Genomic DNA, 27,380 nt, shown 5'->3' with positions numbered 1-27,380 from the left:
ATTTTCCTTTGCTCCTCGTTGATAATGATTTAGAGCCACATAATATTTATTACTTAGTTTTTAAAATATTTTATTACTACTTAGTTTTTTTTTTAAAATGTGTCAAATTTAAGTAATTCATATTATGGGACGGAAGGAATATATGTTTTTAAGTGTATATAAGAAGCTAGAGTAATATGTTTTACTCAGAAAAATGGAGACAATTCAAATGATAGTAACAATATGTTGTTGTGCCATAGCAATTACTCTGTTATGGAAAGTACTGAATTGGGTTTGGTTCAATCCAAAGAAGTTGGAGAATTTGTTGAGGAAACAAGGGCTACAAGGGAATTCATACAGACTATTGTATGGGGACATGAAAGATGTTACTAGAATGATTAAGGAAGCTAATTCAAAGCCTATGAATATGTCTGATCATGATTTAGCACCAAGAATGATGCCTTTCTTTCTTGAAACCATCAACAAATATGGTATGTTTTCAACTAACTTGTTATAGTAGGTTTAAATTTACTAAATTTTGTATTGTGTGATAGTGTATATAACTTAAATTCATTGACACGATCAGAGTTAGAAATTGAAGTATATGAGTTTTGAATATGACATGACATAAATTCATAGCCTTTTTATAAGTTATTGAGTAACTGGTAAAGTTGATGTCATGTGGGCAAAGTCGTGGAAACAACCTCCTGTAGAAATACAGTTTAAGGTTGTTTACAATATACCTTGATGATGTTGCACCAAGAATGGTGCTATTCTTTGTTGTAATCATAAAGAAAAAAAGAATTTTTGATCATTTATTCAACAAATACATGTAAATCTTCTGTCATACTTTTATTGATAATCTGGTGAAAATAATACTAACTAGTTTTTCATATAAGTAGTAGATTAAATTCACTAATTTGTTATCCATTCACAAATCTCTCATTCATTTCCACAGACGAAGATAGGATTTGAAGTTTATGTTTTTTGAACTTGAAATTGAACCCTTAGTTTTCTTTAGTTATGAGGTTTGCAATTAAAAATATTTGTACATATTTAATGAACTTGCTAATACAAATAAGCAGTTTAGCTAGAAGCTCCTTGGTGTATGTAGTTTGTTTCAACTTTCTTCGAATTCGATGAAATTGTAATGCGCCTGTTCTCCTGAATTGTTTATTTTTTAATCTAAAGATCACTCTGTTCATTTTGTTCTCTTCGATCGGTTTAAATGTTTTATTTTGAAATTAGTACTAGTAGTAGTTAATCATGAGACATATTTATGGTTGCAGGGAAAAAATGTTTTACATGGATGGGTCCAAAACCACAAGTATTGATCATGGACCCTGAGCTGATAAAGGAAGTACTCTCGAAAATTTATTTGTATCAAAAGCCTCATGGAAATCCATTAGGCAGCTTATTTGTAAAAGGATTAGTAAGCTATGAGAAAGACAAATGGGCCAAAAATAGAAAAATCATCAATCCCGCGTTCCATCTAGAGAAGTTAAAGGTATGTCATTCAACTTTGTGATTGGTCAACCAGAAACTATTACGTTGGGCAATTCTTACTCTATCGATGGATAAAATGTGTGCTCTTGCTTCTTCTATCTCCTTTGATTTATCGTTTAATCTAAACTTTAATGTCATATGACTATTTCGAGTAATATATATGTGCTACCTGATTTGAAAGTAGACAAGCATAGTAGTGGTTCTATAGGGACGGCAATGTTGTAGATTTTTCTTCCACCAATTGATAATATGCTCGCTCTTGCTTATCTGGCTAATGTTCCGGTTAAACATCTCTTTCCGCTTTATGTTTTCAATTTGATCTTGTATGTATTCTATTTTGAGTGATTTCTGTTGTTAAGACAATTGGAGAATCATTTTATGGTTCAAAAAAGTCGAATCTTGTCTGGATCACCATTTGTCAGGACTATATTTGCGTACTAAATGTTGCTCTTTATGCATTCAGAGAGGACTATGCTCGATCAGTGGACGATTCTTAGATGTATTTACGGTCAAATGGATCTGTTTATTGATTCACCTTATTTGTTATATGAACGATTGATTTAACCAGCAACTTGTACTAGATGGTGATGGCAATTCCTAATTCTGTTCAAATTGACATTAGTCGTCGTTCACCATTTTCTCAAACAGCATATGCTTCCAGCTTTTTACTTGAGCTGTAATGAGATGCTGAGCAAATGGGAAGCTCATGAGATAGATGTATGGCCTCACCTGCAGCAATTGACTAGTGATGTGATCTCTCGGACAGCTTTTGGTAGTAGTTATGAAGAAGGTAGAAAGATTTTTGAACTTCAAAATGAACAAGTTCCGCATTTTATCGAAGCTATGCGCTCAGTTTATATCCCAGGATGGAGGTAGCTTAATTCCCCTAAGAATGTAGCTGTAGTCAGTCCTCTATTACAAACTACACTAATTGATTTTTGTGAATGTATTTTTGTTTTGTGTTGTGTTACATAAAAGATTTTTGCCAACAAAGAGGAACAGAAGAATGAAGGAAATAAAGAAGGATGTTCGGTCCTTAATTAGAGGTATTATTGATAAAAGATTGAAGGCAATGGAAGCTGGGGACGTCGATAATGTGGATCTATTAGGCATATTGCTGGAATCAAATTTTAAGGAAATTGAACAGCAGGACGGAAACAAGGACTTTGGAATGAGCATCGATGAAATCATTGAAGAATGCAAGCTGTTCTATTTTGCTGGTGCAGAAACTACATCAGTGTGGCTCCTATGGACTCTGGTGCTTTTAAGCAGGTATCAAGACTGGCAGGCACGGGCCAGAGAAGAAGTCTTGCAAGTGTTTGGGAGTCGAAAACCAGATTTTGATGGATTAAATCGTCTAAAAGTTGTAAGTATTCTAGTTTTTTGGTTCATTTTCTGTGTCATGCTTGATATAACGAGCATGCATGTTACAGGTAACGATGATCTTGTACGAATCATTAAGGCTATATTCCCCGGTAACAACACTTACCCGACTAGCTATTGAAGACATTACGCTAGGAGAAGTATCTCTACCAGCTGGTGTGCTAGTCTCATTGCCAATAAGCATATTGCATCATGATAAAGAGATATGGGGTGAAGATGCAAACAAGTTCAATCCAGAGAGATTTAGAGAAGGAATATCAAGTGCAACAAAGGGTCAAGTTGCATATTTTCCATTTAGTTGGGGTCCAAGAATATGCATTGGACAAAATTTTGCCATGTTGGAAGCAAAGATGGCTCTGTCTATGATCCTACAAACCTTTTCTTTCGAATTGTCGACATCTTACACACATGCTCCTCAATACTCAGTAACCGTTCAGCCTCAGTATGGTGCTCCTCTTATTTTCCACAAACTATAATTTGATAGACGTTGTTCACATTCCGTTCACAGGTGAAGTTACAATATATTAGATATAGGTTTCGAAACAATTTCTCTACCGCATAAAAATAGCGGTTAGTGTGTACTCCCCACCCTCCCTTAACCCGTATATTGGGTATGTTGTTGTTGTTGTGCTCATATATAAATAAATATTTTAATTACAGACCAATAACTCAAATGAGATATGGATTCAATGACAAGTTCATAATTCATAAACTTTAAATCTTGAATCGTAAATATTTTAATTGCAGACTCAATAACTAAAATGAGCTATGAATTTAATGACAAGTTCAAAATTCATAAACTTCAAATCCTGAATTGAAAACTAGGATTTGAAAACTATTCTTTTATGCATTTTTATGCATCATTCAAATAAAACAAGGAACCTATAACGAATATGTCTAAATTGAAGAATGGCAAACAAACACCGTTTTCATTGAAAACTATTTTTTTATGCATCGTCCAACATGGATACTCTTTAACCAAAAACAAATGTTTATAAAAAATTCTCAAATTCTTTTTAACTTTTTTTTAAAAAAAATAAAAAATCAACTTAACTCGTTTTTTTTTTGTGCCGGTCACCTTTTTTTTGGTGATTCAAAATTCGATCAAATTTTTTTTATAACAACAATTTATTTTTAAGCCAAATTTATTAGACGAAAAAGGCTTAAAATACCCTTAAAGTATTGGAAATGGTACAAAACTACCCCTCATCCACCTGTTGGCTCCAAAATACCCTTGTCATCCAATTTTGGGTCCAAATTTGACCACTTTTTAATGAATATTTATTTAAATTATTTAATTGTTTTTTAAAATACATAGCGCTCAATCACTGATTATTTTAATTAATTAATAAGTATAATTTATAAACCCTCTCATTACTAATTAAACTTGTCCCAATTAATACACTCGCCCCAAATTATAATTGCCCACCAATTAAACATAACCCTTTCACCCTTCATTCCCAATACTTGTATAGAAACATTGCTTAATTACTCAATTTTGTGTCTCTTCTCTGTATATTTTTAGCTATATTAAATTTGACTTATATTTCTGTTCATTTCCCTCATCAAAGTAATGCTGACTAGGTTGTTAGAACAAAAAATTAAGTCAAATCTCTTGTCTTGTATTTCAAACTCTTAATTGATCATTTGTCACAAAACTGCAGACTCCATCAACATGTAATGTTGTAAAACAAGAAAAAATGCTGATTGTCATTTCCTATGTCCATTCAATACTAATTCAAAGTGCTACATTTTCGGCATACATGGAAACATTACTATAACTCAAATGTTACAATGCGATATAAGAAGGCAATTTCTTTATGCAGCATTGACCTCAATCAGTCCACAACAAAGATATCAATAATTAACAGGTGTTGGGAACGAAGGGCAGAGAGTTTTGTTTAATAGGTGGGCAATTATGATTTGGGGCGAGTGTATTAATTGGGACGAGTTTAATTAGTAATGAGGGGTTTATAAATTATACTTATTAATTAATTAAAATAATTAGTGGTTGAGCGTTATGTATTTTAAAAAATAATTAAATAATTTAAATTAATATTAGTTAAAAAAGTGGTCAAATTTGGACCCAAAGGTGAATGACAAGGGTATTTTGGAGCCAATAGGTGGATAGTTTTCTACCATTTTTAATACTTCGAAGATATTTTAGGCCCTTTTCCGTTTATTAGATGGGTGATATTTGAATGAGCAAAATGCACATGTTCCAATATATAAAAGGGACAATTTTAGCTAAAAACTCAACCAAACACACCCTTGTTTTCTGAAAGTTGTGGCAAGAACAGAAATGGCTGATTGAGAAGCAATGGTTTCTGCTCTGTAGTGTGAGGAACAAAAAATGAAAAATCTTACCATTCTCTGTCGATTCACTCGTTCAATTCAGAGAAATATGCTCTGCTCAGTTGCTGGACTTGTCCACAATACCCGTCATGCCTTCTCCACTTTACGAGAGGATCCAGAATTAGACGAAATGATGGAGTTTTTGGACAGTCTCAAGAACTTCGAGAAGTCAGGGGTTCCCAAAGGCGCAGGAACAGATTCCGAAGATGGTTTTGATTTAGGAAGAATGAGACGATTGATGGGACTAATGGGTAATCCCCAATCTAGGTTTAAGGTCAGATTTCCTTTCTCCATTTTACTATATTTAGTTCAATTTGTAGTTTCTTGCATCACATTGTATTAACTTATCTAGGATTTTAGTGGGATTGATTGAGTTGTAGTGTACTCTTTGGTTCTAAAGTGAAATTATTGTAGACTGTTCATATTGCTGGAACAAAAGGAAAAGGATCAACAGCTGCATTCCTCTCAAGTATACTGCGGGCAGAAGGCTATTCTGTTGGTTGCTACACAAGGTATTGTCAAAGATGTTTTATTAGTAACAGTGTTAACTATTAAGTACTTATTTATAGCTGGGCACTTTGTGTACAATAGATGTAGTTTGTATGACTAGTTGATTTGCTGCATATGAGCAGTCCACATATACAGACTATCAGGGAGCGCATAACCTTGGGAAAATGGGGTGAGCCAGTATCAGCCAAGGCATTGAATCATCATTTCAATACAAGGAGGGAGGTTATTGAAAGGGCAGTGAAACTTGAGAATGGATGTCTCAGTCATTTTGAGGTTCTTTTCCCTTTCTTTTAGCTAGCAATACATAACTGATTGAAAGATGGTTTGTGATTAGTCATCACTTATCAGTGAAAACTCCTTGATGCTTTCCTCCCCTGGAATTATCTTAACAGTCTCCATTTCTGGCTTTGATTTCCATAGTTCCAAGAATGTGCTTTCTCCAAAGTACTCTTTAGTTCTCATTTTTGGTCTGCTTCTGTATATGGTCTTGTCTAATTTGCTTCTTCTTTTCCTTAAAATGTCAGGTTTTTACTGCTATTGCGTTCAGCCTATTTGCTGAAGAAAATACTGAAATTGCAGTTGTGGAGGTTAAACACATTAACTTGACTCTTTTCTCTACAATAGCTATACTTTTTTCCCCACTTCCTTTGTTCTTTCCACCATAGTTGGTGTTTAAATAATAATCTTTAGACTATATTAGATATTTGGTCTTCCTTCTTCTTTTTCTTTTCCTTTTCCTCCAAGATCAAAATTTTCTTTCCACTTGTGCTTACATTAACATTTTATATTTTCTCCTACCGTATAGGCTGGATTGGGTGGAGCACGAGATGCCACTAATGTTATTTCGGGTCCTGATCTTGCTATATCAATCATAACCACTGTTGGCGAGGAACATCTGGATGCACTTGGGGGCTCTTTGGAAAGTATAGCGGTGGCAAAATCAGGAATAGTTAAAAATGGGCGTCCAGTTAGGTGGTCTTTCCTTCACCTATCCATTGGATATATTCAAAGATGAATATTTCTTCTTGCAATTGTGTTTGATCTGATGTTTTCTGTTTAGGGTTTTCTAGACATAAGTGATATCACACATTGGGCAAACAGCTCATGCTCTACATTGGTTGTATTTATTTTTTACTAGTCTGCTGGTTCTAACCTCAAACTTTGATGAGATAGTAAAGATGATTAACGTCTTAATGTTGTCTGTGTAGTATGTTATGTTAAAAATTATTATTAATAGTTTTATTTGCTGTTGGATCAACTATGCTTGACTTGCTTCAAATGATTCAATATTTCAGCTAGTTATAGGAGGTCCATTCGTTCCATCTATTGAGTACATTCTTCGTAGGAAAGCATCTTCTATGTCTTCACCAGTGGTATCAGCATCTGATCCGGGAAATAGAAGCGCTTTGAAAGGCTTCTGTGAAGTGACTGGCATACCACGCCAATTATGTGACATAGTGCTTCAGATTGAGAAGGACTATGATCTGGTATAAACTGATCTTCATTTGTGGTTCATAAATGACACATTGGACTTTTTGAAACTTGTTCAATTTCTAACAATATAACAAGCTATTAATTGCTTTTCATAAATAGTGCAGTCTATTGAACTTCTAGGTGTGAAATTACGCATGCTTGGAGCTCACCAACTTCAGAACGCTGTAACTGCTACATGTGCAGCATTATGCCTTAGTAAGCAAGGTAAGGACTCAAATTTTTCCTTTGTTCTTACTTCAAAAATAGTTCTTGCAAGTTAATAAATCTTCGACTATGATGGGAATTGAAATCGTATAACCTTGTTTTCTGGTCATTAGAAACATTAACGGAGTTGGTTAGGTGCTCAGTTAATATATGCTATGGATTGGTTTTCTAAAGTCACTTCCTGAAACCTGTATCTGTGTGCCTACTCACAAGGAAAAGTAGATACAGCTTTGTTGTCAGTTTAGTTACGATGTTTCTCTAACAGTACGGATTAGCTGATGCATTATGGGGATTATATGGCCTTGTATTATTCTTTTTGATAGGTATTCAACCTTGTATTCTGATATGCGCTACAGATTTGACATACTTTTACGGGGTTCAGGACACTAAAACTGCATAAATCATTGGGTTTACAGCTTGCTCTGTGAAATGGAACCCTCATCTCAAAGCTTTTCCCTTTTTATATTGTTGATTTGAAGGATTTATCTTGGCAAATCTCGTGTACTCTGTTACATTAATGGCAGTCAGGTTAAGCTTTACCTTTAATCCCATAACATGCTAGAGTTATTCAAGGGGCATTTAGCTACCAGCACATGCTTGACCCCATTAATTTGGTATTTCCTCTTTTCAGTTGTGGGTTAACCTTTAATTGGGATGATATCTCCTGATTGACAATAGTAGTTTTGGAAAAGGATAGACGTGGAGTTAATCTTAAAGCTTCATAAGAAGCAGATTGTAATGTCTTCTAATAATGGATATAAGTTATTTTAACTACAAAGTTTACATTGACAATGTGAGGTACTTGATTGAATTATTTTGATACTTTGCTTGTATAATATGATCAACTATCAGCTTTCTTTCTTAACTTCATTCTTGTAATGGGTCTAAATACCAGGATGGAGTTTGTCCAGTGGAGCTATTCGTACTGGTCTGGAGAGTGCATTTTTGCAAGGCAGAACCCAAATATTGTCTTCAGAAGAAGCTAATTTACTTGGAGTATCTGGAGCAACTATACTACTTGATGGAGGTTGAATCTTGATGTTCTTATTGTTAGTCATGCACTTGTGCATGCGTCTATATATGTGTTACATAGCCATGGATAATAAAGTGTTTTACATCTGTTTTCAAGAGTTGTAATTGTCAGTCTATTTGGAGGTGGATAGTATGATAACAAATAAACATTTTCAGCACATACGAAGGAATCTGCCAGGGCTTTGGAAAACACATTGCAGATGACATTTCCGAAGGCAAAAATGGTTCTTGTGGTTGCTATGGCGAATGACAAGGATCATCTAGGTTTTGCAAGAGAGTTAATTTCAGGTTTGACCAATTTTGGATTTCTTTGTCACGTATCCATATCCTTTTTTAGTTGACGAGTTCTTAGATCATTTACACATTTAATTTTTCAATTATTGCTTAGCTGTAACCTGAAGATTGTGGAATAGTTTTGTTGTCAATTTGACCCCCTTTGCGTGTTTGCTACTGTTACTTTGCAACTAAATACTTGTCCTAAAACTTTTACTCTTTGGAGGCTTAATCAAAACTTGAAACTATAGAGAAGTACACTAGAGAGCAATGTCTTAGGACAAATAGAAGTAAGACATTCTACATTGCAAGTTTAAACCCTATAAGAAGAATGAAGGTGAAGTATGATTAGACAGAATTGTGATGCCTAATAAATACAATATGGACATCTGGACTTCGTCTTTAAGTAGAATGGCATGATAGATGAATGCAAAACATAGAGTTTAAAAATAATGACTTAAACAGAGGAGTCTTACGAGAATGATATGTGATAAACAGATACTTGAAACTATTATGAGACAACGATGTTATATGGCTATGAATGGTTGGGTCTCCAAACCTAATGTATCCACAAGATATATGTTTATGGAATGCAGATGTTAAAAGTTAGATTTGCCTTCATTCAAGACGAGTCAAGACTGAAGAAGATTAGAAATGGTAACATCCGATATAGGGTTCAAATGGATCATGTAGAGGATTTTAATAGTGGGTTACCTGAGATGGTTTTGTTATGTCCCACATAGACCTCATATGCACCGTCTTCCTGTGTGACGATATGATAATTGGAGGTGCTAAAAAGGGATAAAATTTGGATGTATGAAATGAATGAGTCCCGTGACTGCGAGAATGTTTACAATGAATATCGGGCCGTTCAACCTAAATATCCATAAGATGAATGCCATTAAAATGTGGATATTAAAGATGAATGTGTGGTCATAAAGATTGAACAGTATTAGAAATGATGAAGTATGATAAAGGGTTCAAGTGGCAGACACAAGAATATATGAGAGAAGTTTGTCTGAGATGATTTTGTTATGTCCTACATAGACTTCAGTACTGTTAAATTAGGTTTTAGGCCTAACTCACACCCCAAAAGCTAGCTCAAAGGGAGGAGGATTGCCCAAGCCTTATAAGGAGTCCACCCATCTCATTAACCACCAATGTGGGACTTTTGTCATTCTTTAACAAGTACAATAGGTAACAACCACCCAGATGATTTTGTTATGTGCTACGTAGACTTACAACTCCATATTGAGACATAGAGAGTACTAAAAGTAGCAAACTTTTCCAAATATGTTACGTTGTTCACTCTCTTCTAGCCATTTCCATGTTTTTAGCTACTTATACAAACAAGGTGAGTTCTAAATGAAATGTGAATCATCAGCTTTCTATCATTAGAGTGTTTGTCTCTAACATTATACTTGCATTTCACATGTTTTTTGGTATTTGATTGTTGTATTATAAATGACTCCACTAAGACAATCATTCTTTTGGCAGTTGGGGATTTGGATGCTGTATTTTCTACAGAAGTTGACATCGCTGGTGCTAAATCAAGAATGGCTTCAGCATCTTTGTTGAAATGTTCTTGGGTCAATGCTTCGAGAGAGATGAATATGAAGGTTCTTGACCTCAAAGTTGCAGAAAGTGAGGATCAATCACTTCAAGCTGCAGGGATAGTGAAATCTCAAAGTATTTTACTTGCGGAGGGATCATTATTGGCTTGTATAAGGGCTGGTGTTAAGATCCTTAATGAAAGACCTGGAGAACAACCTGGAATTTTAGTAGTCACGGGTTCTTTGCATATTGTTTCCGCTGTTTTAGGCTACTTGCACAGCTGACTCTTATTTGGTAAGAGAACTTCCATTTTGGGTACTATTCTGAAAACATTTGATATACAATTACTTATTAAAGGGGAATGAATTTATCAACTAATTGTCAATTGTCAAATGAGCTAGGGTCGAGATTATATGCATTTTCTGTATCAATTCTACTCTATTAAGGTCTTTTTATTGTTGAATTACTTGTAAACAGAATGATCATTTCTCCTTCTGTCATGCACACGGATATCTTCAGGCCTTATGATTGCTATAGCATTACTTGTTCTCTCTCTTATGATTGTTATAGCATTGCTTGTTCTCTCTATACACAATACTAAAAGATGTATTTTGTTAGTGAAGAATTTTCCAGTTTACATGATTGCTACTATAAAATGGCATTATCTTGATATATTGTCAGCTAGTTCTACAGACTATTTATGCTAATATGGCACTATATGTTTAAGGTCTTGCCAGAGCCATTTGATGAGTTGAGTTCTAAAATGAACTTAGGAGGTTCAGAGTCCTGAAATTGTTCGTGCAAAAGTTGAATAGCTGAACTGTGGATGACTGGATGATTCCTTGGCTCTCACTTTGGTCCTATGAATGTAAATTTTTTTATGATAATGACACGTGGTTTTTGAATATGTATCTCCTTGCAGCCCAGTTGTTGACGCCAATTTAACTCATTACATGGATCTCTCTGGCTTCTGGAGCAGGAAGGAAAACGTACTTCTCTTCCCACACTCTTATAAGGTATTAGCAAACTTTATGCAATTGAGGATCAGTGGAACAGGTTTGCCATACTGTTTTGGGGGACATGCATTTACCTTGGGACAGAAGTCTAAAGCTAACGTCAATTTAGCCCTACCTAATTTTCATAGCTAATAAGCTCTCAGTTCAAATTCATCAGCTACATTAGCATGCATTCCTAGCAACTATTTACTACGGCCATTCCTACTAGTATCAAACAAAGTTTATTTAGTGCCAACGCTGTAAGTTGAAGAAAAGTTGCTTCCCATATGGGGTAGTCTTGCTTGGATGGTTGTTACCAGTTGTATGTAAAATGTTTGTTTTGATTGTAACTTAAATCTTATTGTATTGCTAAATTCATTATTATGTGATGACGAAAAGTTCATTATAATTGATTTGGTGTGATGGCTTCTTCTTTTTTAATCATTTTGTTTTGTTTTTTGGAGTATTATTTAATAATTCTATTTTATCGTTTATTCTATTTTGTTTTTAAAAAATTGTACCTTGTATCCTACTTTTTTTTTGTAATATCCCTTGATGTGTGACATTATTTAACAATGTAAAATAATAAAATTTATTCAAATATATTGTATTAATCAAAACAATGCAGTATGTAGGGGTGTTCACGGGTCGGTTTGGATCGGTTATTGGTCAAAATCAAAATTAAATCAATTTAATCGGTTTTAAAATTATCAAAACCAAATCAAATCAAATATAATATACATTTATCGATTTCGGTTTGGTTTGGTTCGGTCATTTGGCTATTAACCATACACAAAAATAAAAGAAAAAGTTCTTTCAAAATGTGAAAAAGGTGATAACAATCCATTCAAAACAAAAAAAATAGTTAAAATGACTGAAATTATTGAACTTTCTATCACTGAATTTATTATGATTAAAGCTTTAAAATTCACTATATTGGCTTAGAAGGAAGAGACATTAACATTTTTAGTCCCACAGAGAATTGTCATTGACACTCTTATACATGAAATCAATAAAATAAATGTTTTCACCTTGGACATTTTTGCTTTCAATAAGTAAATTATAAAGAAATTATAATGAAAACATCTATGAGATCTTTAAAATTGTTTATAAAAATAATATATTAAGTATGTATATTAATAAAATATTTGTATATAATTCATCGGTTTGGTTCGGTTATTTTTTCCATTTTTTTAATAAAACCATAACCAAACCAAATACTATCGATTTTCAAAAATCTAAAACCAAACCAAACCAAACCCAAATAAAATCAGTTTTATTTTATCAGTTTGGTTCTTCAATTTGAATCGGTTTTTATCCAAACCATGAACACCCCAGCAGTATGATAAAATATGATATGACATCGAGGCAACAACCATTTAAACAAGTTGTTAGGGATTGCAGTACAAGTTAAAATAAAAAAGAGTACGGTTAAACATTTTTTTATAATAACAATTAAGATGTTAAATGGGCGGATTAAATTGAAATTGAAGAAATTAAAATGAGCTGAATTAGAAATTGAGTTGGCCATAAACCGCTCAAATTTACTTTGGGCTAAAATCAGGATTTGGAAGCTTGATTTTTTAAATCAACCTTTGGTTATAAAATCTGCACAAATTTTTAGTTTCAACTTCAAATCATGATTTCAAACAAAAATTTTAGAAAATAGGATTTATAATTCTAAATTTGTTTTAAGATATAAAACATAATCCATAGTTTATTTTATTAAAAAAAATACCCATAATTTAAACTTTGGAAAAAAAAAAAAACTCATAATCGACGTGAAGAGATCGGTTGTACCACATGGAGGGATTTTATCATAAAATAGTTAGTTACTACTATTGTTAATTTATTGAACTAATAAATATTTATAAAATTATGTGTATTTGAAAGTTTGAAAAATATTTATTTATGAAACATGAAGATATGTGATTTATTAATTCGATGTCATAATGTATTTTAATACTTTGTATATGATTTTTTAAAAAAATAAACTACATAAGAATTGGAAAAGTTTTAATAATTTCCACAAATTATGAAGTTTTTATGTTTCTAAGAAAATACAACTTTAAAATTCAAATTACATATTCAAACAAAATCTTAAATTTAAATCAATCTTATTCCAAATTACTCATGTCAGTACGAAGTACTCCCTCTAGTCCTACTTAAGCGAATTGTTTGAATTTTTTCATAGTCCAAAATAAGTAAATTAAGATAATTATTGATATCTTTTAAGAAACTAGATTGAAAATAATAGTAAGAGTCATAATTTTCTTTCAAAAGGGTGTGATACCGAACAATTCACTTAATATGAATCCAGCTTATTTTTTCAAAAAAAAAGTAGTGGAGATTATTTTTTCAAAAGAAAAGTAGTGGCATTTTATGATAAATACATATAACTACATATGTTGCTCCAGGTATATATTTGTGTGTTTTCCAGCCTCGCCCCTTGGCTTTGTTTCTACCTCATCCGGTATGTTTTGATTCCTTAATTCCAGCGTTTTCAAGATCTATTGAACTTTGTTTACACCGCCCCGTTGTCCTTTCGTCTCCCTGATACCTGAACAAAATCCTCTGCTGTTCTCGTCTACCCCTTTGGTACGCCTAACTGAAATATCCCTCATTTTTTTTTGTTCCTTTGCCCTAAATTCATATTCTTTATCTGTTTCTGAACGACAGTGCTTTCGATTTATAACTATTTTTTCCCCTGCAACGATAATTCCTGACCCCTTTTTTTCATTTTCTTTCTTTGTTCTATCTGTTGGCTGGGTTTTGGCTTGAGGGGTTGTACGCTATTTAGTTTTTTACCGCTCTAAGACATTTACGTGCATCGACCAGCCTAACTTTGTGGACAGTTGATGATAAAGTTTGTGTCTTTTTCCTGACTGTGTTATTTTTGTATTGGTGAAATGCTGCTTAATCTGTATTGCCTTTTCTGTTTGCAAGTTTTGTGATTCAATCCAAATTTATTCTTTTCTCATCGGGGTATTTGTTTACTACTTTCTTGGGTGTGGGGAGGAACTGCCAAGTATGGTGTTATGATTATAACATTGAATGATTACTTTCTTACACTAGGAAGAGGATAAGAAGTGTATGTTTTGGTCCTTGTTCTTTTTAGTTGTTTTCCCTCTGTATACAGTTAGAAAAGAACACAAGGGATTAGTAATTTCTGGTGGCATGAGAAAAACTGAAGAAGGACAAGATAGTATATGGAAGTAGTTGAACTTACTCTAAATTTAGTTTGTTCGCTGTAGAATCACAGCGTGTTCATAAATATGCTTTATCTTTTGATTCATGTACTTATACCTTTTAGCTAGGTGCTGTTTTTGAGTGATGAGGTGTGAAATTGCATATTGTAAATATCTTGTTTATGTGCGAATATGGTCTTACTTTTGAAGGAGCGTTACTTGCTGGGCTTTATCTGTGTTGATTTTGTTGGAGCTTGGATTTGTGTTTTGGAATGTCATCTGTATCTAGCCAGCCTCAATTCAGATACACACAGCCTCCCTCTAAGGTTCTTCATTTAAGAAACTTGCCATGGGAGTGCACAGAAGAGGAACTGATTGAATTGGGGAAGCCATTTGGTAAAGTTGTCAATACCAAGTGTAATGTTGGAGCAAATAGAAATCAAGCATTTATAGAGTTTGTAAGTGTAACTTCCTTCATTTTCAAATCTCTGTTTGTTTCTAGTGAAACTACACTTATTCTTGATGTTCTTATCCTCTATTATTAATTATCGTAGGCAGAATTGAATCAAGCTATTGCAATGATATCGTACTATGCGTCTTCCTCAGAACCGGCTCAGGTACGAGGGAAAACCGTCTACCTACAGTATTCTAACAGGCAAGAGATAGTGAACAACAAAACTACTGCTGATGTAGCTGGAAATGTATTATTGGTAACTATTGAGGGAAATGACTCACGCCTTGTCAGTATTGATGTCTTACACTTGGTAAGTAATTATACTTCCCCACATATTCATTTGGTGGAGGGCCCACGCCGTCCACCTTCGTAGAAAGGCTTCTGTGTAGTTTTAGTATTAGGTTATAGTATGTCTTGCTTTGTTGAGTGCTCTTTGACATGGATATGAATGGATCAGCAGGCCAATGTCAAGGATATATCTGCAATGGCAGCTTATTGCATCGGGAGAAAGAGCGCATGTGTGTTTGTTTCCTTTCTCCTTTGCTTAACACTGGCTCTTTCTCACCCCTTTTTCTTAATAATGTCTTGACTTCCCTTGAAGTGTCAGATGTTTCATTTTTTTTTTTGAAAATTGACATCCTCTCATTGGAATGTGCATAATGGATGCTCCTCATCTTATTGTCCGAAGCAAAATTGTTATTTGTGCATATGACATTTGTTAATGGATGCAGCATTTCAGTCTTCTGTTGTAGTGTCATTTTCTCTCTTATTTTAAAACAACTCAACTTTAGTGTGGAGCAACACTTTATAAGAGAACCTCAATGCTCTGTCCTTGGTCAATTAGTTGCATAAACCCTCTCTCTCTGTTACTTGTTCGTGTTGATGTTTTCCTAATGTTATAATTAATAGCTTATTAGGTACTTTAAATGTGTCTCGTCCCTCACTGTTGCTGAAGGCCCCACCAATGATGATCGTCAGTTGACTAGGTTGCATTTATTCTCACTAAGTCAAACCATAGGCTTTCTTAACTGGATACTATATCCGGTACCTGTGTTGGTTGGAGGTAGTAGGTACCATGTGGAATTAGTTGAGGTGGGTGCAACCTGCCCGGACACTGCGGTAACAAAGAAAAGATACTAAATCAACTTTGTTGCTAGTGAAATATTGATGAATGTTCTGTATATTTGAATGGCTGATGTAAATATGTTTATTTGATCATACAATACTGCGGTGTTCTGGTAGCTTTAGGTTGCATCAGATGGAGTAAATGAGAGGAGCGATATTCTTTTCTAGCCTTTTCAAACAATAGTTTTTGTATTTAAGATTTTCTTTAGGTCAACTGATAGGCCTCATCCCTGGAAAGGAGATTCTTCGCTGTATATTTGTAAGAGAGAAGATAATATAAATGATAATCATTCAAGCGGAGGCAAAAAGTACTAGGGGATTTCTTCCCATCTGCCTAAGTCTTGGTGGACCGAGTTACCCGATACTTTTGTTGGTGGGAGGTGGCAGGTACCCGATGGAATAGTCGAGGTGCGCGCAAGTTGATCCAAACACCCTTATTAATATATATATATATATATATAGACAACAACAACATGCCCAGTGTATTCCCACAAGTGGGGTTTGGGGAGGGTTGGTTGTACGCAAACCTTACCCCTACCTTTTGGGTATATATATATAGTCGATAATCATTTGAAACTATGGTTTTCCTCTTATCTTGAAGACTTGAACTTCTTTATTCAAAAAAACAATGATTGAAATTGCATCATAACATTTAAGATGTTTTCAGATTTGTATCTTGATTTTACCTTCAATTGTTTTTTTCTACTTATAATCCAATTTTTTCAGGTGTTCTCAGCTTTTGGATTTGTCCATAAGATTACGACATTTGAGAAAACTGCTGGATTCCAGGTCAGTATGTTACTGAAGTTGGATTTGGTTTTGTTATGTTACTGACCATTGATTCAGCTGATAAGTCCCCACCACTCTCCCTTGGAACCTTTTCAGGCTCTAGTGCAATTTTCTGATGCAGAAACTGCCACTTCTGCAAAGGATGCCCTTGATGGAAGAAGCATTCCCAGGTGATTGTGGATTTATATTTCAGACTGGGGAGTAGCCCAACTGTTATGGATCATTTACTGTAGATGTGGTGCACATACATTGGGGCTCGACATCTTTGAAGAACTTTTTTAAGAATCTACCAAAGGGGTACACGCATGTTCCTTGAACATTCCATATCTCATTATATATTCACATTTAATGCTCCTTAGGTTCGTTGTAATTCTAGCAATGTGGCCTGTTTACTGCTAAAATGTGCAGTTTAAATGTTGCTACTGAACTTATTCATGAGTTACAACCGTTGATCTTGCAACTTCTAGTTTAAGGAATATTTGCTGATCCCACTTTTAAAGGTGCTTGTCCAGAAAAGACTTTTTCTTAGACTTGCTATTAGATAGCTATTCCGATGCGCATATGCCCAAACACTTTTTTTTTTTTGAGACAAGGGTAACATTATATTCACACCAAATAATTCATTATCCAAAAAATGATGAATTGGAAACTTACATCCCACAAAGATGTGTTGTAAAGCTAAAAAAATACTGCTATGTCTTTATACCCATCATCAGTTGTTCAATTTAGTCCTACTTAGTGTGTGACAGAGTAGCCATTGACCTATATTGTCATTCTCTTCTGTGTTAGGTATTTGATTCCAGAACTGGGACCTTGCTCCCTCAAAATAACATATTCTGCACATACTGATCTGAGTGTGAAGTTTCAGAGTCATCGTAGCAGGTAGAAATGATCTCTCTCTCTCTCTTTCTCTCTCTCTCTCACACACACACACACACACACACACACAGAGAACATCCTCCCCTCTTCCTCCCTCTTTCTGCTAAACAGACATTCATGATGATGGCTTATTTCACTATTGGAAAACTGGTCGTACATTTGCATCTTTATATCCTTCATCACTCATACTCATTTTATTTCCTATTCTTTTAGGGTCTAATGACTACTTTTCTCATCTCTTTAATCATCATTTTACATATGGTTTTGATTTAGGGACTACACCAATCCTCTCCTTCCTGTTGCTCCCTCAGCCATTGATGCAAATGGTCAGGTAATCAATTAGACACAACTCTTTGCGTGTGGTCATTAGTTGCATGGAACTATGGAAGGATGTGTTAGGATTCTGTTTTCTGTCTTCCAATTTCCTTGTTTGTATATTCTTGATTTTTTTTCTTTTTGACTACTCAAAAAGCTTCATTAAGTAAGAAGGAATCAGTTATAAGCATGCGACTCAACCATCTTCATCTATCAACTTCACCTATCTCTATCTATCAAGCAATATATACTCTCTACACAAAAAATACAAGTGTTACAAAAGAGATAGTGCCTTGCATATCGTATTTTGCATTTTGGGGGCTACATTATGATAATGCATCTTCATGGATATTATGATTTAACTGGTAGAGTATAGCAGTTTGTATGCTGATCTTTTATATGATTGGTACACTTTAATGTTTCTGTGCTTAGGGTACATTTGTAGTTGATTGGTTGATATTGTGATGAAATGCTGGTTTCTTTCCTTTCTTTGAAATTTATTTTATTCATGTTTCAGATCAGTGTGGGTTTAGATGGGAAGAAGCTGGAGCCTGAGAGTAATGTTCTTCTAGCTTCCATTGAGAACATGCAATATGCTGTAACCTTGGATGTCCTACACACGGTACCCCGCTTCAGCTGCAAGATAAATTTCTGTACATTCTGTTGTGACCTTAATCCCGAGTTATTCATTGCTTTATCTGTTTTAATGCATGGGGTTCAGGTTTTTTCAGCTTTCGGCCCTGTGCTAAAGATTGCAATGTTTGATAAGAATGGTGGGGTTCAGGCTCTGATACAATATCCAGGTGAGATGAAAATTTCCTTCTTTTTTTCAGAAGTGTGTTTTTCCGCTGAAAAGTCATTAGTTGCTTGTTTTGTTGTTGGTTCAAAAGTATTTCTAGCAAAGAGGCCAAGGATGGTTCTCAGCTTTATTTCATATAGACTTCAGCAATGAAGTTTTGTCCTTTGTTTTAGGTATAGATATATTGACTGAAGAAGCTTTAGTGATTATTGTACTTGTATCTGACCTTAACTGTGGATTGTTACCTTCCTAACAATTAGTCCCCCTTGTAGTGGTTTTGCATTACTGGAACTGATCCAGTTACTCAGTATTAGGAGTGCTTGTATGTTAAGCAATAAATGTGATGTGTTTGCAGATGTGCAGACAGCAGTTGTTGCAAAGGAAGCTTTAGAAGGACATTCCATATATGAAGGAGGATTTTGTAAGCTTCATATCTCCTACTCTCGCCACACTGATCTCAGTATAAAGGTAAAAAGGGTCATAGAGAGATTTATTTGCTAGAGATCGTAGGAGTAGTTTATAGGAGCCACTGCAGAGTTTAGCGTTATCCATCTCTTCACTTAATGTTTTTCCCCTATTTGGAAAGAGTAGTCCACTAAATTGCATGCTTCCTGGTCTAATATCAGGTGAATAATGATCGCAGCAGAGATTATACAATCCCGAATGTCCCTATGATGAATGCCCAACCCCCTATGATGAACTCTCAACCCTCAGTCATGGGGCAGCAACCACCTTCTGTAGGAGGTCCAGGTGTTCATCCATACAATGGGCCTACACAATATGCCCCAGCCCCTCAAGGTTTTGGTGCACCTCAGCATTCAGCAGCAGGCTGGAACTCACCTGTTGGTTCTGCACCTCCACAAATGCCGATGCAGATGCACAATCACCATTACTCTATGCCAGCAAGTGGACCTCCTCAAATGGGTCATGGGAGGATGCCAATGCATGGACAGAACGGCCTACCACATTCCGGTGGAATGCCTCCTTATCATCCACAATAGCACTAGTGGGAACCCCAAATTTCTAGACCAGGATTACATTTTGTTGCAGCAAGATCTAAGCCAAGATGTGCACTAATATTTTGGTCCAGACTGCATATCTTAGTTCTTTGTTTTCTGTCTCATTTCTTATTCCCTTCTTTTTGGGTGTCTTCATTGACCTATAGGACCAATCATACTTCATTGCTTCTTGAATGGTGCCATATATGAATTATATTGTCAGCGTTTTATAGTGGCGTGCTTTGAGATATACATACTGCAGGCTTGACTGATTGAAAGAACTGTTACGTTTAATTTTCTGCTGGTGAATGTAAGACAACAAAGTATATTATATTTTCCCAGACACAACTGCTCATGTGGAAGTTGCAACCACAAAAATAGGGAAAATATTTAACAGATCAATAAAATCTTAAAAACTTTGAAAATAAACTATTTTATTGTTGTAGCCAGTTTGATGTTTAATTTTTTTCTTATGTATGTACCGATTCTCTGATACTACTGTTTATGGTTTTGTGTTGTCTAATTCGATATTATATTTGGCATAAACAAGCATTAATTAACAACTGTCCCTAAAGAAAGGGTCATCTTCAGGAAAATATTGCCTTTGATCAGAACTAATTAGTACTCCCTCCGTCCCTATTTACTTGTCCATATTTCCTTTTTTGGTTGTCCCTATTTAGTTGTCCATTTTGACAAATCAAGAAAGGACAACAAATTTTTTCCTATTATACCCTTATTTACACTTCTTGAAAATTGTAAAAGTGTATGTTGTTTCCCTTCAATTTATTTCACTTTAATTCAAATAAGTGGTTGTAATTTTGAAGTGAAAAGTTGTCATAAGGGTAAAATTGTAACTTCACTGTGCTAATCATTGTTGCCTTAATCTGTGTGCCATTTCTAAAGTGGACAATTAAAAAGGGACGGAGGGAGTAGTATTAATTCTGCCTCAAAGTCCTAGTTAGTTGACAAAATAAATGGAGAATAGTGCATAAAACTAGATATTGTCAAACTGAGGAATCATGAGGATGAGGTGCATCAGACATGTTGTGAACAATAAAATAGTTTACCCAACTAACTACCTTGACTATGCTACAAATAGGATCAATACACAATTTAACTCAAGCAATGTCTTTACAACAACTACATTTATTTATGATAATAATAATAAACACCCACACACGTCGGTGACGTTCTGGTTTGGCTCACGGGGGAGCAAAACAAACTTACTGTGGAAGTCAAACAGCAAATCAGTCAGGTCAAACGCTTTGATTTTGTTAACTTGTACAAATTGCCTTTGCTTATTGAAAGGCAATTCTATTCGTTAAAATGAAACCCACTGCTGCTGTCTTTAACACCTTGTTTGGAGGGTTGTTATCCGTTGTATTGTATTTGTATTACTAGTTTAAATACAATATTTGCTACTGATACAATTTATCATTTCAAATTTGGAGTTGAATAGAAAGAGAGAAGAAGATATTAGGAAGAATCTAAGCAAGCGCCGCCGTGCTGTATGATTTTGTGAGACAGCTGACAGTCACCGGCCGGTTTGAAAAGGCACCAAACAGTGGGTCCCGGTAAAGCTAATAAGTAGGACCCACAAAGACTCTGTTGTGGATCTTCCACTTCCCACAAAGGAAATCTGGGTGGGACAAGTAATAAATGATCAAATCACAGTTGAAAAAACACCTTAAATCCTCTTCTTCTCTAAACTTAGTGGATTCATAATACCACTTTTTTTTTGCTTTCATGAGTGCCAACTCTCATCCTTCACTCCCAATACACATATATATTGTCTTTTTGTTTCCATAAGCGATTTTTTCTGCTTTCGGATCGTTGTGCGACAAAATTAGTGATCTAAAGTCAAATCTGTCCGACTTGTTTTTTCGAAGCATAGTCCGGAGGTTAGGTAAGTTTATATTTGAACTTTCTAAATTTAACATATACAAAATGTTTATATAGTCGACTCTAATTGATTTCGGATTGTGGCATAGTTCCAACATTATATTGGTTAGTCTAGCAATGCATCAGTTCGAATAAATTCTCATTTTCATATTTATCTTCCTGCAAAAAATTTATGATTGCAACTATTGTTTGATGTTACAACTTTGAGAATTCAATAATTAGCAAGTGCTTCATGTTTGATGTTTTAGAATTTTGTAGCTGATCAAGGTGTTGCATCGTTTACCTTCTTTTTTTTTTGTCGTTGAAGTAAGTACCCTGATGTGGAAATTTGCTGGTTGCCAAATTTTTGGCTATGTCTCCAATACACTTTGTTGATTATTCTAGAGCATTCAATGCCTTTGACCGCAAATTCATTTTTAGGTTCCAACCATTTTTTCTATATATAAGTCATGTTTGTCGGTATATTTTTAATTACTCATCGACTCCTTTCATGAAAAGAACAAGTTGGTCTGTTCTACTCTTGTGACAAGGTTTTACACATTTTAAGCATCTTTGACTTTGTTGAAAATATTCAATTCCTGTCTGTTAAGCTGTCTTAAAAGGAAATTTTTTGTGGTTGTTTGTTTGGTGCAACTGTAGTTATACTTGGAGAGAATCGAGATATTGAGTACTTATCTGATAGGCTATACTAAAATTTCAGGGAATGGTATTAGCTCTTGGCTGAGCTACTCAAGACAGTTTTCACCGAAAAACTTGTTGCCTCTAGAATGATTTTGGAAGTTGATCTTCTGTATTGAGCACATTGATGCATTGGCTCAAGTTATGAATCACCGACAAGAGGAGTTTTCGAGGTCAGTTTTCTGAGAACCTCGGGAAGCCCCATTTCTTTTTTCAATCTAGGTTACACCTTTAAGTAGTTTCTGTTTGAAATTGAGGTGTAAATAAAACAAACTAAGAGATTAAAGAGAATCATGAGTGGAAAGTAAACTAATTCTGGACCTGGGAAAGAATTGAAAGCCTGGATGGCTTTTTCTATTTGAAATTGGAAGAGAAGAGAAAATTAAAAGGAAAGTTCAAGCACATTCATGTTTGGTTACTTTATTGGGTAACTTTGATATTTATGAAAATGATTAACCAAGTAAATCTGAATATGGACTATTCACTTTTTCGAGTATAGGTGTAGATGTTGTGTAACTGTGCACCAATTTGCTGACATAATGCCAACTTGTTTTTTCTAATACTTAAATTGGTCACCTTGCAGATTTCAGGGTTGGAAATCAGAGAAAAACTCTGAAGGAAATTTTCATGCTAAGGATGGAGTGCACCGAAGTAAAGCTGTAATAGCTTCCAACGAGTTACATAAAGGCTTGGAACCTGGTAAATGGAGGGCCAAAAGCATAATTCAAGCCGTAAAATCCAGTTTAAGTGGTTTTGTGGAAGAAAGCTTGGGATCCAACAAGAACATACTTGATCCTCAAGGACCTTTTCTTCAAAAGTGGAACAAAATATTTGTATTATCGTGTGTAATTGCAATCTCCTTGGATCCTTTGTTCCTTTACATTCCATTGATTGATAATGACAACAAATGTCTGGGGTTAGACAGAACATTAGAGGTTACAGCCAGTGTTTTGCGTTCTTTTACTGATATATTTTACTTTCTTCATATTGCCCTTCAATTTCGAACTGGTTTCATTGCTCCTTCTTCACGTGTATTTGGAAGAGGTGTTTTAGTTGACGATGCTTGGGAGATAGCAAAGAGATACTTGTCCACGTACTTCTTGATTGATATTCTTGCAGTTCTACCACTACCACAGGTGCAACTTACTTCCCTCAAAATGTTTCTTTGGTTTGATTGAATAAAGTTTTATTCCATTTCAATAACACATGGTTGGTAGATCTTGTGAGAAGATTATTCTTGTTCAATCATGGATATTAGATTTACATGATATGGAGCATTCTTGCTTTGCATGTTGGTTTTTACCTACCTCCTATGTAAATAGAAGTGTATGTTCAGTGGTTTACTCTTATCCTTCTATGTATTTTCAGGTTGTAATTTTAATTATTATCCCTAAGTTGCGGGGTGCAACATCTTTGAATACCAAGAATTTGCTGAAGTCTGTTGTCTTTTTCCAATATATTCCGAGGGTCCTTCGAGTTTATCCTTTATATAAGGAAGTCACAAGAACATCTGGCATACTCACTGAAACAGCATGGGCTGGAGCTGCTTTCAATCTCTTCCTTTATATGCTTGCCAGCCATGTAAGTTTGCAACAAGCTTGAGTTACAATTCTGATGGATATGCTATATGATCTGTTGTTCACTTTTGTGCTACCCGAAGTTACCTATGGATGATGATTCTATTTGAAAGGCGTCATTTAAAAAAAATTCATGTGTGTACCAATTGGTATCCTAGAAATAAAATTTGTATATTTTCAGCCATATTAAAGTTTTTCCTGGCATACAAGCTTATGCTATACCAGCAGATTTCACTAGTATGTTGAAATAGTACATCATTCTCTATTCTATAATTTTGTGGACTCATTAGACTGAGAATTGACTGACTTCCTGCTCTTCAGGTACTTGGAGCCTTTTGGTATCTGTTTTCTATAGAACGTGAAACTACTTGCTGGAAACAAGCTTGTGCAAATTCCTCTGCCTGTCGTCATGCCTCGTTGTATTGTGATGATGATCATACAGGATTTAAAACGTTGCTGAATATTTCCTGCCCTATAGAGACACCAAACACAACGCTCTTTGATTTTGGGATGTTCCTTGACGCTCTCCAATCAGATGTTGTGGGATCAATGAATTTTCCACAGAAGTTCTTTTATTGTTTCTGGTGGGGTTTACAAAACTTAAGGTATGCATGCACTCTGTGCTTGTTTTATTTTTTTTGCCATATTCAAAAGAATGTTTATTAGATCTTTATAAAAGTGTCATTCTGTTTAACCACATTTGCATGTATATGTAGTGGTCATTAACCATCTTTTTAAAGATCAAGAAGGAATAGAAAGAAACTCAATTTTAGAATAGTCTGTGGCTTACATATGGTATGTGTAGCTTGAGCATATTAGACTTACCGATGCTGGAACACTGGGTTTTTATTAGTTTATAATGTCTGAAATTTGTGACCATCTCGTCTAATTGCTCAAACAGTTTGCAAGAGTATATTGTTATCTATCAATTTAGCTTTGCAATGCGTCATGTCAAGTGTAGCCTATAATTCATTGTGTTTTTTGGAGTTAGCACGTGAAAGAATTTAGGTTCACAATGTCCATTGATATTTTTGGTTCGGTTTTCCTGCTTGAATCTAATTTTTAAGCTTAGGAAACTGATGAATTCTTTCCTCTCAAAGAAATTGGGTTAAAAAAAGGAATTAGGCCAAATCAACAAATAGTTTTATAGAAATGTTTACAACATTAAACAAATAAGAGCACTAAAGACTCTTATTCCAACATAGACAAAAAATACTAGGTGATTTCTTCTCATCTAGCCAAGCATGTAATCTGTTTTGGTGGGAGGTAGCAAGTACCTTGTAGTCTGTAGATAGTCGAGGCATGCACCTGTGAACTCCTGTTAGAATTCTGAGTCGTGTCTTAAAAAGTTCAGTTTCATTTGAGTTTTCTGTCTAGTTTTTCTAACCTAACTTTGATCCTTTATGTTGCAGTTCCCTTGGTCAAAACCTCCAAACAAGTACCTACGTATGGGAAATTTGCTTTGCAGTTTTCATTTCCATCTCCGGCCTGGTGCTATTTGCCTTTCTCATTGGAAATATGCAGGTAGCATTGTGGCTTTCCTTTTTATGTTCACTGTTCTGGAAATTCTTAAATGGCATTTGACACACTTGACAATACACGAACGAGCCATGAAAATAAAAGCTTTCAAAGATTCTATCAAGAAAATAGAACTTGTATTGCAGAGTTCTCATTTTGGTGTATGACACCTTCTTTGTCTGTGATGTTGCAACCTCTTTAATTTAGTCTACTTGAAATATCAATTTATTTGCTGTAAAAAAAATTGGTATTTCTTATGTGAGTAAAACAATCCCAGGCTCTAATCAGCTGAATACTTGTTTGTGATAGACATGTTTGCAGGCCTCAACAATGAGACTAGAGGAGATGAGGGTGAAAAGGCGAGATGCAGAACAGTGGATGTCACATCGGCTACTCCCTGAGAACCTCAGAGAGCGAATTAGGCGCTATGAGCAATACAAGTGGCAGGAAACAAGGGGTGTTGAGGAAGAGAATCTGATTCACAACCTTCCTAAAGACCTCAGAAGAGATATAAAGCGCCATCTTTGTTTAGCTTTACTGATGAGAGTGAGTTTTTTCACTGTTGCTCTTTGACTGTGTTTCATCCTTATTTCGCGAATACAGATGTGATTTATCCATCTCTAATGGTTGGCATCATAACTAAGATGAACCTTTTGCTTTATATACAAGTGAGATTTTCCGAGAGTAATATAGTAAAAGATCTCTTTATCAATTCCTGATATTGATTATGCATGAATATTTTCAGGTGCCAATGTTTGAAAAAATGGACGAACAACTCTTGGATGCACTATGTGACCGACTCAAGCCAGTGCTCTACACCGAGGACAGCTACATTGTTCGTGAAGGTGACCCAGTTAATGAGATGCTGTTTGTAATGAGGGGCAAACTACAGTCTGTAACCACTAATGGAGGGAGGACAGGTTTTTTCAACTCCGAGTATCTAAAAGCTGGTGATTTTTGTGGAGAGGAGCTTCTTACTTGGGCTCTTGACCCTCATTCATCAACTAACTTACCTATCTCAACCCGAACTGCACAAGCACTCTCAGAAGTTGAAGCATTTGCTTTAGTGGCTGATGATTTGAAGTTTGTGGCCTCTCAGTTTCGAAGACTTCACAGTAAGCAGCTCCGCCATACTTTCAGGTTTTACTCAGGTCATTGGAGAACTTGGGCAGCTTGCTTTTTACAAGCAGCATGGCGCAATTATTGCAGGAAGAAGGTAGAAGAATCTCTTCGTGTAGAAGAAAGCAGGTTGCAAGATGCATTAGCAAAGGAAGGTTCCAGTTCACCAAGTTTTGGTGCTACCATCTATGCATCAAGATTTGCTGCTAATGCACTTCGCGCTCTGCGACGCAATAAAGCAAATAAAGCAAGAGTGCCAGACAGGATAACACCCCTTCTGCTTCAGAAACCAACAGAGCCAGATTTTACTGCTGAAGATAAATAGCTGCCATTAGTCAATGTAATGTGTGATCAATGATTGAGTTGCATTTTTGGCCATGTTTGTTGTTTATAATACACTTATAGGAAATTTCTTCAAGCCTAAAGGCTTGTTGGAATAAAAGCAATGGTATTTGTACAAAAGAAATGATGCTTCTACCCTTTTACCAAATTATTATAGAATCCACAACTATGACTACACCGCAATATCACCCAATTGAGATCAAACCACACAACCTCAAGATTCATTTGGACCTATTTTATTCTGGTGCATGTCTCCATGTATTCACTGTTGTAAGATTTCCTTAACATTGATTAATTTCACGTTGATTGTTATCACCCACTTACTGCAATCCCCCTCCTTTATCATCCATTGTGACTGTCCTAGGTGCGGAGTTACACTTGATTTCAGCCCAATGCTTCCCGTCCTCGGGCT

The 27,380-nt window shown here is 35.1% G+C and overlaps 4 protein-coding genes across 11 annotated transcripts; all 4 read left to right on the top strand.

Annotated features, from left to right (window-relative positions):
* The first annotated feature begins 138 nt into the window (after window positions 1-138).
* LOC125873123 (cytochrome P450 CYP72A219-like) lies at window positions 139-3,530 on the top strand. 2 transcript variants are annotated; one of them, XM_049554001.1, is made up of 5 exons: window positions 139-470; window positions 1,269-1,486; window positions 2,134-2,357; window positions 2,464-2,851; window positions 2,919-3,530. In XM_049554001.1, exons 1-5 carry the CDS (start codon window positions 194-196, stop codon window positions 3,342-3,344), a joined length of 1,533 nt encoding a protein of 510 aa, XP_049409958.1. In that variant the 5' UTR covers window positions 139-193; the 3' UTR covers window positions 3,345-3,530. The 2 variants fall into 2 exon arrangements, with proteins under 2 accessions (XP_049409958.1, XP_049409959.1); XM_049554002.1 differs by lacking the exon at window positions 1,269-1,486 and having other exon boundaries at window positions 357-470.
* Window positions 3,531-5,135: 1,605 nt separating this feature from the next.
* LOC125874085 (dihydrofolate synthetase) lies at window positions 5,136-11,691 on the top strand. Of its 4 annotated transcripts, none has more exons than XM_049554894.1 (11): window positions 5,136-5,497; window positions 5,638-5,735; window positions 5,856-6,006; window positions 6,258-6,320; window positions 6,539-6,700; window positions 7,029-7,220; window positions 7,332-7,431; window positions 8,327-8,458; window positions 8,620-8,751; window positions 10,234-10,584; window positions 11,213-11,691. In XM_049554894.1, the coding sequence occupies exons 1-10, from the start codon at window positions 5,222-5,224 to the stop codon at window positions 10,572-10,574; spliced, it is 1,647 nt and encodes a 548-aa protein (XP_049410851.1). In that variant the 5' UTR covers window positions 5,136-5,221; the 3' UTR covers window positions 10,575-10,584; window positions 11,213-11,691. The 4 variants fall into 4 exon arrangements, with proteins under 4 accessions (XP_049410851.1, XP_049410853.1, XP_049410852.1 ...); XM_049554896.1 differs by lacking the exon at window positions 11,213-11,691 and adding an exon at window positions 11,028-11,200; XM_049554895.1 differs by lacking the exon at window positions 11,213-11,691 and adding an exon at window positions 11,018-11,200.
* Window positions 11,692-13,713: 2,022 nt separating this feature from the next.
* LOC125874900 (polypyrimidine tract-binding protein homolog 2) lies at window positions 13,714-19,943 on the top strand. 4 transcript variants are annotated; one of them, XM_049555950.1, is made up of 11 exons: window positions 13,714-13,883; window positions 14,684-14,931; window positions 15,028-15,237; window positions 16,779-16,841; window positions 16,938-17,011; window positions 17,631-17,723; window positions 17,994-18,051; window positions 18,553-18,657; window positions 18,757-18,838; window positions 19,190-19,255; window positions 19,461-19,943. In XM_049555950.1, the coding sequence occupies exons 2-11, from the start codon at window positions 14,746-14,748 to the stop codon at window positions 19,466-19,468; spliced, it is 945 nt and encodes a 314-aa protein (XP_049411907.1). In that variant the 5' UTR covers window positions 13,714-13,883; window positions 14,684-14,745; the 3' UTR covers window positions 19,469-19,943. The 4 variants fall into 4 exon arrangements, with proteins under 4 accessions (XP_049411907.1, XP_049411904.1, XP_049411906.1 ...); XM_049555947.1 differs by having other exon boundaries at window positions 13,715-13,883; window positions 19,190-19,302; XM_049555949.1 differs by lacking the exon at window positions 13,714-13,883 and adding an exon at window positions 15,388-15,445 and having other exon boundaries at window positions 14,742-14,931; window positions 19,190-19,302.
* A 1,356-nt stretch (window positions 19,944-21,299) lies between these two features.
* On the top strand, window positions 21,300-27,141 carry LOC125872041 (cyclic nucleotide-gated ion channel 1-like). The gene is made up of 8 exons (XM_049552697.1): window positions 21,300-21,738; window positions 22,435-22,585; window positions 22,996-23,548; window positions 23,781-23,993; window positions 24,311-24,594; window positions 25,402-25,513; window positions 25,817-26,053; window positions 26,253-27,141. The coding sequence occupies exons 2-8, from the start codon at window positions 22,557-22,559 to the stop codon at window positions 26,949-26,951; spliced, it is 2,127 nt and encodes a 708-aa protein (XP_049408654.1). The 5' UTR covers window positions 21,300-21,738; window positions 22,435-22,556; the 3' UTR covers window positions 26,952-27,141.
* Window positions 27,142-27,380: the final 239 nt, after the last annotated feature.

The sequence above is a fragment of the Solanum stenotomum genome, chromosome 8 (assembly GCF_019186545.1).
Source record: "Solanum stenotomum isolate F172 chromosome 8, ASM1918654v1, whole genome shotgun sequence".
Lineage (NCBI taxonomy): Eukaryota > Viridiplantae > Streptophyta > Magnoliopsida > Solanales > Solanaceae > Solanum > Solanum stenotomum.
This window is presented reverse-complemented; position numbering and strand designations above follow the sequence as displayed.